The sequence below is a fragment of the Apteryx rowi genome, unplaced genomic scaffold (assembly GCF_003343035.1).
Source record: "Apteryx rowi isolate R43461 unplaced genomic scaffold, aptRow1 scaffold_22, whole genome shotgun sequence".
Lineage (NCBI taxonomy): Eukaryota > Metazoa > Chordata > Aves > Apterygiformes > Apterygidae > Apteryx > Apteryx rowi.
In genome coordinates, this window is record NW_020448530.1 from 2,078,975 (window position 1) to 2,095,850 (window position 16,876).

Sequence of the window (16,876 nt, forward strand, 5' to 3'; positions counted from 1 at the left end):
TTTGAGTTATCAGACCGTAAAACAGCTTTTTGGCCAGGAATGGATACAGCCAGTCGTGGACCCCACTGCAGCCTTAAACAACTGCTTTGAACAATTTCATCTAGACTTGTGTACCAGCAACAGTGGGTAGAAGAAAATGCCTAGTCAGAAAAGGAGAAGAAGGGACGGGTAGTTGAGGCATAGTCACTGTTCAAGTAACGCTGTAGCCACGAGAGCGGCTCTATGATAGCTGCTTTCTTGTTTGGTGACAAAAATGAGGGTTTTCCTACTGCTTATAGGAATAGGAAACATCTCTTGAACCCTGCTCTGGAATGGGTACGTTCCTGTCGGAGCTCAGACTCTAAACAAGATTTCCGGTTGCTTGACTTGTTGGCTCTATAGCTTCTCTGGCCTGATCCTACTTCAGCCTTCATACYGGCAAACCTTTCCTGTTCCTGGGTAACTTATATTGCTAAAGCAATTTGCAACGAGATGTGCCCGTTCATCACCATTGTACTTTGGCTAATGTTGACTGTAACCCTTTAAGCATTTTTGCTATGTTTTGAGAGTTATGAAATAGTGCAAAAAGTGTGTTCCCAAATAAAAGTCAGATTGCCCAAGTAGCCTGTGTGCTGTTGAGCGACTACAAGTAGAATGAGTGGTGATACTTTTATTAGTAAGCATAAAATGTGGTTTGCCTAGGCTACACATCTAATTTGCAGTTATCTGGATTTGAATTTATGCCCAAATCATGGAGCAAAGGGGAGGGAGTGCGTGGGGGGGAGATCCCTATAAATATGGCTCTTTTAGTAGTTTACGTTTTCCTTGTGCTGCAGTCATCAAAGGAAAAATCAAGCACAGTTCTGAAATCTGTCAAAATGCCAGCGTTTATTTTTTTTTCATCCTGTGTTGGATAATATAAAAGGATGGATTAGGAGGACCTTGTAAAAGTCATTAAGTTTAAGAGACATTGTTTGACTAGTCAGTTCCTATTACTGGTACTGGAGAAGTTATTTTTACCCGCTCAGGGTTTGGTTACACAGAATATCCCCAAATTTTGTTTAATGAGACTGAAGTAAGTTTTGTGTTGTGGTCAAATAAAAAATCTATTTGTTTGAAGCTGTCCCTTTAACTAGGTTGTCCTGTGATAAATATTCTGGTTCCCTAACCAAAATCTTCTGCCTCTAGAAAAATACCTAGGTGTCTTTGAGTAGATGCACATGAGATATTGGCATGGTGGAATAATTTGCAAGATCTTCCAGTGAGGGTATTAGCATATAAATAGCAGATGCAATGACGACCATCACAGCTGAGTACATTTAATTTTTAGTTTATAAGATAGAATGGGTTTTTAAATGCATAGCCATCAAGCCTGCTGAAAGACAAATGAAGTTTAGAGTTCACTTGTCTGAGGATGCCTTACATCATTTTTTTTTTTTAAAAAAAAAGGGAAACAGACACACATAAAACTGAACAAAAGTGATTTCTTGGGTGAAAAGTAATTGAGATTGCAAACCAAGTTAATTAGACCATACAAAATTTATTTAATGGTCCCAGCTATAGTTTGCTAGTGGTGGTTTAGTAAGTAGATATGACTCCTTCGTGTGCTATCTTTTCTCTTCCTTCTTTTTCTAAAATAATTAGTAAATGCTGCACATCTAGTGCTATAAACTGATTGCATTGTATATTTCAGTCATTTTATTGCTTGTTTTAATTACGATTGCGGAGGCTCAGATTTTTAAATCCTCCTAACAGAATGTAGTAATCAATTTGGATAAAACTGGAAAAAGGAGCAAAAGTTTTTCTTTATATCTTTCCAAGTATTGTGTAGCGGGTGCAGTTTTTTGCATTTGTTACTGATTAGGATGAATGAGCGAGGCACTTAACTGCACCTGTGGTTACGTGGAGGTGCACTAACAGCTGGAGGCATCAGAGTAATAACTCCAAAGTAGAAGATATGATTGTATTTCTGCTGGCATCAGTATCTGTTTTAAGTACTAATTTTTATAAGACAAAGTTTGAGAAGGAAACATCTGGGTGTGGGGAAGGTTGTTTGTTTTTTTTTTTTTTTTTTTTTTTTTTWAATGGGTTAGGAAACAAATGGTCCAAGTATACTTGTCTGCCTGGAAAAGTCAGCACTATTTAAAGTCATTTTTAATGAAAGTTAGGAGAACTGGGGAGACAATATTTGAACCCTATATTCTGTTCTAGTCCTATCAAAGAAAATAATGCATGTTTATAATTGCTTTTTTTTTTTTTTTTTTTGCTGTATTCTCGTACGCAAATAAGTTCACATCAAGAATCTAGAAACTGGCTAGCTAAAATCAGGCTTCCTCTGGGGTGCGAGATCTAGTCAGTAATTCTACTACTTTAGAAATTTATTAAAAATGTATTTCTGTAAAAATAAGATTCACTTATATGCAAGCAAATTTCAGTGTTGTTGCGGAGCAGATTGACACTGAACTGAGAAACTTTGGTTCTCCATCAAACGCTTACTTAATGAGCAGTGATGGTGCAGGTAGCCTCAGATGTCTCAGAACCTGCCAGGTCTGCCTTTAAATGGACCGTCCCCTCGTGTTAGAGAGGAAGTAGTTCACCTTCATCTCTGCTAAGATTTCCAAGAGAGTGCCAGACTCTGCTGGTGGCTTTCATGGCATCACCTGATAATTAGGAATGATTGAGAACACAGACTTTTTTTCACATTCTTTGACAGGTTATTGAGAAACAACCAGTTGCATTATTAATAAGATATAGACTATTTATCTTAAAGGTGTTTAATTCTGTATACTACAAGAAAAGTTTTTATCACTTGAGCTCATACTTTCCTTCATATATGAAGCATTAGAAATGGTAGATTGCTTGTTTTCTCATTGTCTTGTTTTTGTTGTTTGTGAATGCCTAACCACATGTTCCTAAAGGATTGTAATTTACTAATTCCACCTCTTAAAATGTTGTTTTAAATATTTATTTATTCTGATATAATCATGGATTGTTGATTGTTTGGGGGGTGTTCTTTTTTTTTTTTTAATCGACTGAAAAAAGTTTACCTATAATGGCAAAGCAGAGAACGGGTGGCTGAACTTTCATACTGCATTTGCAGAGTTTGTTTTGGAACTTTCTCGATGTTTGAAAATTGGAATTAAAAAAAAGTGACTTTTCTGACTGTAGTAATATTGCTCTCCTCCGTTTCACAGAAGGGGAGTGGGAAAAACAGTGTAAATGGGATGCTTCTGATGAACTATCACGGGAATGAAGTAAATCGAGATATAACTAGCCACTGATCCTGTGCAACTTCTGAATTTCCAGCAGTGATGACTTCCATACTTGAGAACAAAAAGGAAAATAACTTATCTTGTTAAAGGGGATATCAAAATAAAGATTTTATGTTTGAAGGGAAAAGAGGGCTTAATTCCTGATAGTTAGCTAAGCATTTTTTTTTAAATAGGAAATCTAAACTTAATAAAAGACCCCAGTGAAATTCAAGGGTGTGAACAATAAGCATAATATTTTATGAAAATGACCCCCATATTTAAAATCTGGCATTATATGTTATGCATTGTAGCACCAAGTCCACATCTACCTTTTAGAAAATTAAAACACATAAATTCTGTTTAGTGTTTGATATGCACTGCACTAGCTGAAAGCCATAATGCYCCTAAAACCTTGGGTTGCTTTTCACCTTTCATAAATTCCTGGGTAGATTCTATACAAAAAATAATTTTCAGCTCCGTGGCTCATTGTTATTCAAACTTGATTGATCGTCGTCATTTACTCAGTGAGGAAGTTAAGTGCTCCTGTCATTTCCGAAGAGTATAATTGGGACGTTTCACAGGTCAGYGGTAGTGACAGGTTTCCCTTTTGATTAGTGTTAGACTGATAACAAAAATTACAGTTTCCTATGATTAATGTTTTCTATAGTAGTTGAACGCACAGCTCATGGGTTGTACCTAAACAAAGTGAATTTGCATCTGATTATGCCTTTTCTTGCTCAGGCTTTTCAYATGCTTTGAAGTTTTAGACCATGCAGGTACATGGTAAAGTTGCTTCTAATTCAGCTCTCAAGCTGAGAGTTAGTGAAGCCCACTTCATTTTAGTGTGTTAGTATATACAGAGAGTTGAGTGCCTCCAACAACGTCTAAACAAATTAGGGGAAATTTCGAGTCGGAATAGTGCTCTCCTGGCTTCTTTCCAGTCCTCTCAGACGTGTCATGTGCACGAGTACTTGTATTATACAAGTACTACATCTTACATACCTTTTGATGATTTAAGTTAAATAGTAAGTCTGAACTGAGTTTTCTTTTTCTTACTAGTTCATGGTTATTTCTCAGTTCTGTAAACCTGTTGCTTCTTATGTGTGTACAGGCTACGTAAAAACTGTAGAAATACACTGAAATTACTTTCCCCATTTTATAATGTAGAAGTTAGACTGCTTCTACATTCTGGACTAAAGCTGTAGATTAGGATCATCCATGACAAGTTTTAGGTTGGTGTAATCTTTTTAATAGCTAAATCAGGAATAGAACGTGAGTATGTAAAATATGATGTTGTCCTGCTTCTGGCTGGAGAAATAGGAGTGAATGTAATTTCTGAACTTAATTAAATTGCCCATAATAGATGAAAAGGGAGTGACAACACCAGCAGAATTTTGAAACCAAAATACAAACAAACTAGTTTCTCTTCAGTCTCTAGCCCTTTTCTGTTGTACAGCATACAAAACCTTATGGGTTTTTTTCTTTCTAAAGGTCATCAGAAAGGTCTTTTAAAAGTTGCAGTTTAACACAGACGTGCTGCTTTCATGTCTGGTGCCTTTGCGAGTTTGTGATTTGTAGTAGAGTGTCTGACCCTTTCTTTACGTTCGAACTTTATTTTGATTTCTCTTGTGGAGGTCAGGTTCAGCGTGTATCTGTCTTGGCCGTGCCAGCTGGGGCCTGAATTGCCTCTTCCCTTTAGAGGAGGAAAATGATTGTGGCRGGAAACAAACAGTTTGCCAGGATGATGCGGGATCCTACAGCATAGCTGGGAGACTGGCAGCTCTTTTCTCATGCTAATTAGAGGAAGCGGTAGCTTGCCTGAAGAGACTACCTTGTGGTTGTCTTTGACAACAGGTTATTTTCAAAGATGATTATGCTGGGATATTATTTTAAAATGAAGAATAATTAGATACTCTCTGGTAAGGATGTGCTAGTAAACCCACTCTGTTCTTCAGGACAGTARTTTTTTTTTTTTTAACTTAGAACTGCAGCTTTCTTTAATCAAAATCTTTTTTTTAACAAATGGAAGAATCCTGCTTCTAACTTGCACCATCCATTCATTATATGTTAAAGCATATATTAATATCGATGTTGTTTATTGGAAATGAGTTTCAATCCAGCTTGCAAGTAATGCTGACCAAAAAGAAATGCTGTTATTTATTTATTTRTTTGTTTTATTAACTACATTCAGTAAACCAAGGTTGGTTTCTAGGTTTTGTGGCTTCAGAGTATATGTATGATTTAAAGGAACTCAGCTGTGCAGCTGTGACACACGATTAGAGTAGTGAATTAAATTGGGAAAATTCTGCTGCAGGCAAAACCTGCAGTATCCTCTAGTGCTTGTAACAAGGAGTAGTTGATAGGAATATCAACATGAGTCAGATGCAGGAGGAGAAGTAAAGAACGAGGCTGAAAATAACAAAAATTAGGCCATTCCTTACCTAGTGCATTGGCTTGTTGCAGTGAAGTTGAAAAAGAGTGATAGTGAGCTCTGTGGTAAGGCTGCTTTTAGTGGATATCCTGTATTGTTTCCCAGACTATAAAAGTGCATGGTAAACACAGTAATTTGCTAATTATGTTGTTAAGGATCAGGTAACTCCCAAGTTAGGCAAAAGAAATAGAGCATTAAACCTCCAACATCACTGTGTTTTTAGGGTAGTCAGCATTTGGGATTTTAAAACTCTGATAATACAAACACATCTGAGGTGGCACAAACGTTTTTAGTCTAGCAGAAAAATGCATTTTCAGGTATGAAACAAACCGAGGAAAAGTTTTTAGAGGCTTGCTGGTATGTACACAGTAGTGGTTAGCTGAAATGCAATAAAGGAAGCCACTTACATGAATTAATTGCCCTAGTTAATTGGCAGGAGCTCCATTTTTATTTTTCGGCTAGTCATAGATGTTGCATTTCAGAATGCTGTATAGACTAAGTGCACATTTTAAAAATCCTGTTTTGCTGGTCTTATACGTAGCTATCTGTGCAGTCTAATGGTATAAAAGATTGGGATTTACAAAGTTAGTTAAGAAATGAATGTATCAAAATATTTTGAGTGCTGCTGTGAAGAAACACAGTGAAACATTGTGGTATAAAGACAAATCTGACTGCTCTTACTTCTGTCAGAATTAAGCCTGTCAGTTCATCAGCTTCCCTTCCTGTTTGCTTGCTGTGTGTTTTTAAGCCCTTAAATGATCAGTGATACTATGTAACATGCCACAGACTGTTAGGGTGCACCCAAATGAGTAAAACAAAACAAGAGATAAGGCTATAATTTGCTTATTAAGTCAAAATCTTAATGTTATTTTAAGATTCTTTGGTTTTATTTTATAGGTTCACACTTTGACAGACTAGCTGTATGTGGAGTTATGGATCTCTTCTTTAAAGCCTCTTTTATACCTTAGGATAGAGTATGGCTTTAGAGATAAAACATTAAGCAAAGGTCTAATCTTAGATAAAGATTAAATACATAATTAGTGAAATACTTTTGGCATAAGAGTAATCTCAGCAGGGCTATCGTGATGTCTGCAAAATATTTTTCAATGTGGAAGGGAATGAAAAACAGTCTTCATGTTAATAACAATAATAAAAAAATACTATCTCTGTAGATGAAAGCCTCAGATGCTGCTGATGACGACGATGACGAAGATGATGAATTTGTGGAGGTCCCTGAGAAGGAAGGTTACGAGCCCCACATTCCAGACCACCTGCGTAAGGAATATGGTGAGTTTGCCCAGCTGTGAAAAGCTTTATCCCTGCATGTTACTGCTGCAGTAAAGTAAATAAACAGCCATTATGAAGTAATAAAGTGATCACTGGGGTGGGTAATCTCTCCGGCTGCTAGGAGGAAGTCATTACACATAGATAGGGCAGCAGCGATTGGCTCTAGATAAACAAATACTTTCTAGGAGCAAAAGCAACCGAGACTAGAAGCTTATTTCATTCCATCATGTTCCACTGTTAGTTTAGAGCAAGAAGCGGCTCTGGGTATGTTTATATGTGTGCTAAAGATATACAGATATATAGATATATATATAAATAAATAAAAAGATGTATAGAGTGAAGGGATTGTGAAGTAGAGCTATAAATGAGCCTGGATATTAGAAATACTGGTAACAGTTTGGTGAGATGCGGTAAGATTTTTGTACTGTTCCCTGCGTTAATAGCTGATATGCAGCCACTTACTCCCATAAGGTGGCCAATTTACAGCTCAGAACATAGGCTTTCCTTTTGATGGTGGTGTCATTGTCACGAGAAGTTAAATGGAGCTCAGCCTTTAAGCGCAGAATTCTAGCCACTGAGCACATACCAGATGACAAAACATAATCTTGCTCGTCTGCTTCATTTAAATGAAGCAAGCCTTCTTTTAATGCATTCTAAAGATTTTTTTGAAATAAATATATACTTGTAATGTGTTCTTGTGAAACTGAGAGGAGAGTTACTGGCGAAAGTTCATCTAAAATAATTGAATTTCAGTGCATTATTCCTTGTCCTTTGTACATCTAGCTTATTAAGTGTCTGCAGCTTTGCCTCTGTGTAGCATGGTGCATTTTAAGACTCAGTCAGAAACTTTAATACATTGTAGAGAAGGAGAAAGCGGCTGCCATCAAGTAAAAGTTAAAAACCTTAGACACTGTAATAAGTTTCTTTCTCCTTTATTTCATCATAGTTTTTCATGTAAGAATTGTTTTGACCTAAAATGTATTGCTTGGGTAATGTTGCCTTTTTCACTCCTGTTCATACTTATTTTTAGCTTATGCAGTTTGCAACATAGAAGCCAGGCTGCAGCTTTTACCTTTATAAGCCAATTGTTTCTTTTTGATAAAAACTAAGGGGTGTGCCTGTGTAAACCCCAAAAGATATGGCTGTAGTAACCTTTTTGACTGTCTTCTGCCATCAAAATTGCCTACAGACAGTGAAAGGTGTTCAGTAGTATTCTGCAGTGACTGGGGTCAGCTCAAGGACCTCTCCTGGCATGAAGTCCTCATAGTGCCTCAGTTAAACTCACCCTATCTAGACTTTCTCTATCAAGACACTTTGGTACCCTTGGAAGCAAGCCCTGCATTGATTATATTGTGTATCTGTCTGTTTTCCCCTCCTAAGGACTTGCAACAAGTCCAATTGGCGGCTCCGGTTTGATTGGAGGAGATAAATGCCTCAGTTCCTACATTCCTTTAAAGAATATGGAAATTAGCAACTGTACAGAGGATTGAGACTAAATCAGTGCCCTGGTGAGCAGATGACTGTTTTTTGTGGTTTGGCTTGAATGACCTCTTTGCACATGCATTGCTTGAAACAAGCTACAGGCACGTATTTTGTCCAACCAATAGTTGGGGAAGACGAAGTGGAACTGGAGTATTGAGATAGTGATGAGGTTGAAATGGGATAGAGGGTGAAATGGGAGCTGGATGTATTCATCAGGAGAGGCCACAGGACACAAACTCATAGGAACTGGGCAGCTTTTACTCTTTTGTTCATGGAAAAAAATTGTTATATTTTGATAAAACTATACCAGTATATGTTGGCTACTCCAGCTACCTCAGTCTTCAAATAAATACTGCTAAGTTCTATTTACTGCTAACAAGTGGGCTTGCGGAGAGACTATAATGGAAGAGAGGGCTTCCAGAACAACATCTTAAGTGTATGTGGCTAGTGAGAAAGAGTCCAAAAACATTAATAATGAGAATAAGTAAATGAGCAAATGAAGTTAGTCACTAAGATAGCCATGGTCCTTTGTGGTTTTTTTCTGCTTTGGCAGTGCTCCTTGTGCCAAAACTGGTCTTTTTCTTAACAGTTCCAGGGACTGGAGCTTGATTTTTCATAACAGCAGCCTGATGAGTCCTCACATATGGAAGTTCTATTTATTTCTTGTCAACTTCCAGCTGGAAGCGAAATGTGCTCCTTTCCCTTCTTTGTCTCCCTTTCCTTCCCTGTCTCTCTCATACGTATTCACATTTGAAAAAATAAAGCATCTTACCACTCTGTGTCACACCACCAATACATAGCTGCCCCTTGAATGCTTTCTCTTGGAGAAGGATAAGAGAACAAACTTACTGTAACTTACTACCCAATCACTTGTCAGCAGTATATTATCTGCCCAAGGAAATTATAAGAATCTATATTCAGTGGATTAAGAAATTCCTAAATTATATTTAAACTATTGCTAATAGGAATGTACTTTATATTGAAGAAGCCCAAACAGTCAGAATACAAAACCTATCTCATCTTTCGTATGCGTGTAGTTATGTGGGAGCTAATGGTCACACTTGCTCGTTCTTTATTTGATATGTTTGTTTTAAAAAAATAATACTTTGAAACAAATGAACCATTCCTGATGTTCCTGAAGGAATTTAGCTTTTTTGCTGCCATTTAAAATAACTACGTAGGCTCCCAGTTCAGGAAAGGATATCTGTTCAGGCAATCTTTTATGCATGTGCTTCCTTCCATCTTTATGTACTTAAGTGCTTTCTTGAACCAACTTGTCAGTTACTAGTTCAAATTCTGTTTTTAGAAGCCACTGTATAACTATAGCATAAATCAACTGACTTCTGTGTAATTACTTCAGGTCTGTAGAAGTAAAATTCAGAACTGTATTTGCTCTACTGGCTTCAGTTGTGCTTATATTTTTAATGAGAAAAAAACAAACTAAGCATCCTTATGGCACATTTTTGTTTAGAAGAGTGAATTATCAAAGTAAAATACATGAGAATAAATTGACTTCATGGCCATATGCTACCATGGAGACTTAGCTGTGTTACAAGGTCAGCTGTCTACAAATAGGATCGTTTGTGCCACATACAAGTGCAGTTAGCAGTGACTTCAGCTGTATCTTAATATAATCCAAGTTTTGTTTTGCTACATTTCTGTAGTGTAGTTCACGTTTAGTTTGCGAGGACTCTGATCTAGAAGTCTGAGTGAATGTCTTAACTGCAACATTAAACCTTCAATTTAAATATATTCTGACTGTGATATAGAAGGTGTGAACAAATCAAAGGCTTTTCCTCATGTTACTTTACATGAACAAACCAGGAAAACCGAACAGCTCATCAGATCAAATTTTTTACACTAAGTAGTAAGACAAGGGTGTAAATCATGGCCATGGAACTCTTTTGAAATGTGACATTTAGATAACTGATTTAAAAGTCACTTTATTTCCTTTCACTGCTCTTAAGAAAATGAAAGTATTCTACCAACAAAATAAGTTTCAAGCTCAGATGCTATTTTTGATGGCATACATATTTGTGATTCTCTTGAGATCCGAAACGTCTGTGTGAAGGGAAGAGATATTTGGAGACAGGGAGGTTTTGTATGCATAAATATATGCACATGTGTAATGTCTGTGTGTATGTGTATATGTAGTTGATGACGATGACCCCCAAATTGTTGATAATATTTAATATGTAAGATGAGCTGAGCATGGGTGCAGTTTGGGTGGAGGGAGAATTAAACAAGTCAATTTGAATCTCCATGTGTAAGATGAAATGTAAATTTGTTAAAAGAATTTAGGTGATTAGATAACTGAAGTGTGAAGATATAACCCATTAGGGGTGTCATGCCAAATTAGCATTACCAGACTTTTAACGACCTCCCATTTGTATAATCCTTATTTACACTTGCACCTGATGTCTGCAAGAGACAAGAAACCAGCCATCCCGTGGTACCACAGAGCTGCTTGAAATGCATCATGCTGCTAAAGAGAACGTTTGGCTGAAAGAGCAACAGCGCCGTGAAAATAATTTCCATAAGGTTACTCTGGTTCTCAGCACTCTGCACCAATGTTACCTACTTCCACTGAAGAGCGGCTTTGCTCTGTAGAGCTAGCACTGCTGACCACTTAAAAATTGAGGTGTTATTTCCAAGCAGGCTTAGGGGACAGGTAAAATCTTGTGTCCACTTGTGATTTCCCGCATTACAGCCTTTGCTATTTAGCTGTTGGTTGCAATGGCTTAAAGCCCTACGGTGGATAAGGTGAAGGATGGACCTATGCTGTTTGGGACACAGTTCTTGTGACATACAAAGAATTTGGTGCTGACACTAGGATAAGGTATTCCTTCCTGCCCTGTCTTACTCCCTCGGTTGTTTGGACATCATTCGTTTGAAGCTGAGCTGTGAACCCTATGCGGAAGTGACTTGGTTTGAGATGTGCTTTGCTATATAAAGAGGGAACAGTTGTTTGACCTAGCTCATAGCACCACCTTTCAAGCAACCGTTCTCTCCACTACTTGTGCCTTAGCGAGGTCAGCAGCGTCTGGGGAGCGGTTCCAGTTATAAAACACGGGCGTGCGTTAGCTCTCCAGACACCACTGGTTGTGTTGAATAAATCTTTACTGTAGGAGGAATTCAGGCACCTATGTTTAGATACATAAATGAGTGTTTTAGTCTGAAAGCTGAATCCCATTCTAATTATGTAATATCAATGTGCTAATAGGCTTTCTCTTTACCATTTGATCTTTCTCCCTAATAGGTTATTTGTAATTCTTGTCTGCGTCCCAGTGCATGCATTAATGGATTTACTTGCGCAATACTACTTTGAGGTATAGGGAAATGGTATTACAACTTTACAAGTGGAGATATGAGGAAGCTGCCTGACTTGGGAAGATGAGTGTGGAAGCAGTCTACTCTGGTTATCAAGTTTTGTCCTTACGCTGATTAAAAGCAAAACTGCCTCGGAAATGTGAAATATAATAGAACAGTCACCATTAGAGATAAAAAATAGAAAAATTCATTGCTAATTTATTGGAATCTGATTCTTTTATTCCCTACATAACATTTTGAAGCATTTAGAAAATCTGTTTCTGTTTGTGGGGTTGAGAATACTGTTTCACCTGTGTCATGCGGCGCACAGTGGCACTGAATTTTAAGCCTTGCATGTTACCTAACCAAAGGTATGGCTGTATAGTTTCTGTGCTGATGCCTTCCTAGCTGTTATTTACCTGCTCCTTTTTGATGCAGTAGTTACAAAAGCACAAAAGTAGGAAAACAGTGTTAATTATTGCATACAAAAATAATCTGTTCTTTTATGCTACATCCAAATGAAGTTCCTGCCATAAAAAGCTGCTTTGTTGTCATATGTAAAAGATTTAAAGCTGAACGTGACAAAAAGAGCATTCATGCAAGTGTTCACGAGGTGAAATAGAAACCACTTATTTCGACCTATGAAGAAATAGTCTTTCTTGCTGGTCTCTTTCTCTCCATATAGGCTTTTAACAGATTTAGTTGAWACAGAATGATTATTTATTATTTTTGCTGAGTTGTGTGTAACAAGAGTGTCAGTCGTGGGTGGGTTTGTTTGTTTTAAAACTTTGAAAATGAAGTTGTTTTAATAAAATGTTAATCAGTTCTTCCATGTTCAAATTAACAATCAAATTACAGCTGTTAAATACCAGTTTATATTTGCCAGCCAAATTTTCCTCAGTCCTGTGATTTTTAATTGTATGCATGGAAAACATGGAGAAGAAACACCAATCCTACACACTTGATGTTGAGTTTACATGTCTTAACTGCAGCATCTAAACATCTCTGAAATACTCAAAGAAAGAGGGACTTCTTTCTTTGCTTATTAGTCTTTCAGGGAAAGATTTTGTTCAGTTGTCTGTGATTTGGATTGATTAGGGTTCCCTGCTGGTAAGCATTTTTCAAGAACTTAATCAAAATAATTTTGCAATAGCTTTAAAGGTAGTATGGTGTTGGTTGAGCCTAGACTTCCACAGGAGAGAGCTAGATTATCATGATGATGACCATGAAGTAGACCTGACTCAAGGAAGAGTCAGTGCAAGTGAGAGAACACGGGTGTGAGATCAGTACAGCAGCTTCTGTTGCTAACATGTCGCCGKGTCTCATACAAGAGGAAAAGTGGGTTTATTTGGGGGGTGGATGTATGTCTGAAGAGCAGGTTGTTACAAATTGCTTTCATCAGCTACCAGCCATAAAAGAGTAGATCACTGTAACTAACCAAGTGGTCGTGCCCTACCTTAGTTGTAATGAAAACAAGTGGTTTTGATGCCATTATCGTTTGCTGAGGAGTCTGAAGGGGTCTGCTGGCTGCTGACTCACAGAATGGACACACACCTGCTGACCAGATGGGAATTAAAAATTATACTTAAGCTTTTCTTATTACACACRCTTCTCAGATTTTCTGGCCTGTGCTTTAAAAAGGCTAATGGCTTTTTAGTTTGGTTTGATTTGTCTGTTTTCCATACCTCAGGAACTTCCTGAGGGAATTCTTCCTGGATGTGGAGAATATGGAGAGCGGTTTTGTATGGAGAAACAGCTCCGTGGAGACCACAGGGAAAGCAAACCCTCAGACATCAGAACGTATGAAGCACAGTTCTCAGGAATCAAATTAGAGACTTAGAACTACGTTATCACCATTACGTCACGCTACTTCTTGTTAGGCTRCATAAATATTTGTCCATTTTACTTGACTTCTTTATGGGAAAACCTAAAACAGATTTTGTAGGGGGAGCAGCCAGGTAGAATTACCTTCAACTTTCACTGCCCTGTGAAATTTGGCTTCCCCCTTCACAAATTAAGAAAGTACAGTTAACACAGTTGTTTGTCTCTCACTGAACAAGAGGCTAATACTTAGAATAAGATTTCTATTAATATTGCTATAAATCCTTAAAAAAAAAAAAAAGCAGACAGTTGTTATATGATTGAATTGCCATAAATAAAGAGATAACTGATTTAGCATTCCAGTTAGGGTTGTTAGTATGTTAGGATTATTATGCAAGTTGTGATTGAAATAGCATACATTGATTTACCATAAATATATAGAAAACAGATATTCATCATTCAAGTTAGGACCTTAGCCCTGATCTGCTGTAATCAAATATATTTGTATTGCATGATCTCAATTTCTCTTAGCATATGCAACATTAGAAGTGTCTAATTATAAACGTACATGTAAGATTGCCTCATTATATTAGCATGTTTTGAATATATCTGTATATAGGCAAATGCGTATTCTATATAGCTACAGTTAGGACAATAATTGAGTAAAATTTATTATAATACAGTGTTTGGAATGAAGATAACTTTGCACATTTACCAAAAAACTTGATTGGCACCTCCAATAAAATACTTCTACATGCATGTAGTAGTATTGATTGTAGATGTTTCTTCTGATGCATCCTAATCAGCAGATCACGCAAACCCTTCCTCACTCTCAAGCAAGGTCCTTTTATGCAGATAAAGTTCTGTGAAAATCTGACAGGACATGGGATGTATTTAATTGCCACTGAAATTCTTAGAAATTAATAATCCCTGAACAGGAGGATGGTAATATGTCTGAGGTGTTTGTGATATCAGGTACTTCAAAGGAATTACATAATAGCCAGGGAGCACAGAATGATTAGCAAGAAGTTTAAAAGATCAGGACAAAAAGCGTAGAAGGGTTTTGACTTAAACTCTGCTTATTTGGCCTCTCTCAACTATAATTGTAAAACAATAGTAAATAGGGTTAATTAATGACAATTAATATTAGAACAAATTACCATATTCTGTAATTCCCTTAAGACAAACCAAATACTTTATGTAATGCTATTGAACTTGTGTAGTTAACTAACAGCTGTTACCTTTTTTCTTTTTAATTTCCAAAGCAGAATTCTAAAATTTTAGATAAATGTAAATGAACATATCTGCATTTAAAGGGAGCTTCTGATTATAAAAGACCGATTACAAAAGACTCCTCGACAACTTTGTAAAAGTACTGTAATGTACACGGTAACGGTAATATGTGCAGTTGACCATGTGACAGATTGTTTTTCGTGTGCCCTTGGCTTACCTGTGCTGTCATAATATTCATGTCTGCATGAACCACCTCTGACGTCTTAGCATCCTCCCCCAGTAGGTGTAGAGAGCAGTTTGTTTTGTGGCATCTGAGGGCAAGAAAGGGAACTGTGTCTATCGTACAATTTAAAAATTAAAGGGGAAGTTTTCTACCACAATAAGTGCTAAATGTTTTTTTCTTTCTTATCTCTGTATGAACTGAAGATACTTTTTAGATTTTGTTTATAGCAGCTATTTTTATAATTGCTTTTTCCCCCACTTTAGAGTTCTTTAAGATGAAGTGGTACTAACAAGAGAAGAGCCTGATGATTTTATAGGTAGAGATGAAATTTGATCCCAGTTAAAAAACAAAAACAAAAAAAACCTAAGTATTCCTTTAATTTGTGATTAAAGATCAGATATGTCAGGGATGACTTGTATAATTCATTCAAAGCTTCATCCCTCAGAGATAGTGAAGTCTTCCTACCACCTGATCACCTATGTTAATGTTGTTCCTACGTCTATGTTCATTTTTGTTCATATCCATTTATGCATGGGTAGGTACTGCAGGACTGATCCTGAAACGCGGAAGCTGTTTGGGAGCTCCGCCACAGACATTGACTTAAACTCTCTGATCCACAAGTCTGTATAGAGTAAACTTTGCAAAGTTCTTTTCCCTTAGCGGTGAAGTCTATTGTAGTTGCTGAGTAAAATATATTCAGTTTTGTTTTTTTTTTCCTTTTTGATCACAGTAGAGAGTAAGTGAGTGAATATTTTACCTGAACTGCTAGATTTTCCTGGCTTTCTTGCAGTGTATCTGTACTAAATCATGTATATTTGGCTTGAATAAGATTGAGCAAATGGGAAACAAATTATTATATTCTTTTGGGAAAGTTGAAGTCCATAATACTTGTTTATATTCTATCTCCATTTTTTCAATTAAACTTAAGTGAATTTGAAGTAGCTAGGTTTTGTCTAAATCCACACAGCTGAGGAAACCTGTGCTTGCTCTTTCTCTGAATTTTCACTGAGGGGCTTTTATCTCCCCCTAATCCCACCATTTCTGTCAGGACATAATCTCTTTCTCAAATTTACATTTTAATTACAAGGCCAGCTGAACTAGCTAAAATCAATAATGTCAGCATTCAGCAGCCTAACTTCAGCTGAAACCCCAGCCTCTCTCTTTCCTTCTATCGATTTATCTTGTGAACACGGTCTACTTTATTGCTTCAGGCAAATAGATGCCATTTGGTCAGTTTAAACAAAAAAGGGGATTTGAACATTTTTATGATTCTTTCTAAAAGCTGCTATTGGAACAATTTTAACCCAGGTACTGTGCTTGTATTACAGAAAATACACAGAGCACCACAATTCTTAAGAGAAATTTTACTTTTAAAACTTCATTCAATGCCATGTATGTCTTAAACAAAAAACCCCACCGTGCTGTTAGATACAATTCAAATACTACTGTTGTCTGCTTAGTAACTCTTTATCTTGTCAGCAAAAACTAATTTTATAAACAAATATTAAAAAAAGTCCACAGCAGTGGTGGTTTTAATGATGTAGTTATGTATTTACCTTTAGCCATTTTTCTGTTAATGGTTTAAAATAAGAAATCAATGGAAAAATATTTTGTTCTTGTAGCCCTTAAGAATTCCTATATTGATCTTTTGGATGTGATTTTTATCTGTCTAAACGTCACATTGTCCATTTATCTCTCTTGCCTTTTCTGTGGGTTGCTGATTTCTTGTCTCTTCTCCCCCTGCATCAGTAGAGTGAATGAGTGATTACGCTTTCCATAAAAATTATAGGAAAAAATTGGAATAAAACAAGGATTTTCTGAGAACTTTTAACACATACACACATCTTCCCTGAAGAGGAA

General features: G+C 36.8%; 1 protein-coding gene across 2 annotated transcripts in view; it reads left to right on the forward strand.

Moving 5' to 3' along the window:
• Positions 1 to 16,876, forward strand: part of UVSSA (UV stimulated scaffold protein A) — a 56,783-nt gene that overhangs the window by 16,685 nt on the left and 23,222 nt on the right. For both annotated transcript variants that reach the window (XM_026064597.1, XM_026064598.1), the window contains one exon: positions 6,834 to 6,948. In XM_026064597.1, coding sequence (XP_025920382.1) covers positions 6,834 to 6,948 — 115 coding nt within the window. The remainder of the gene's footprint in view (positions 1 to 6,833; positions 6,949 to 16,876) is intronic.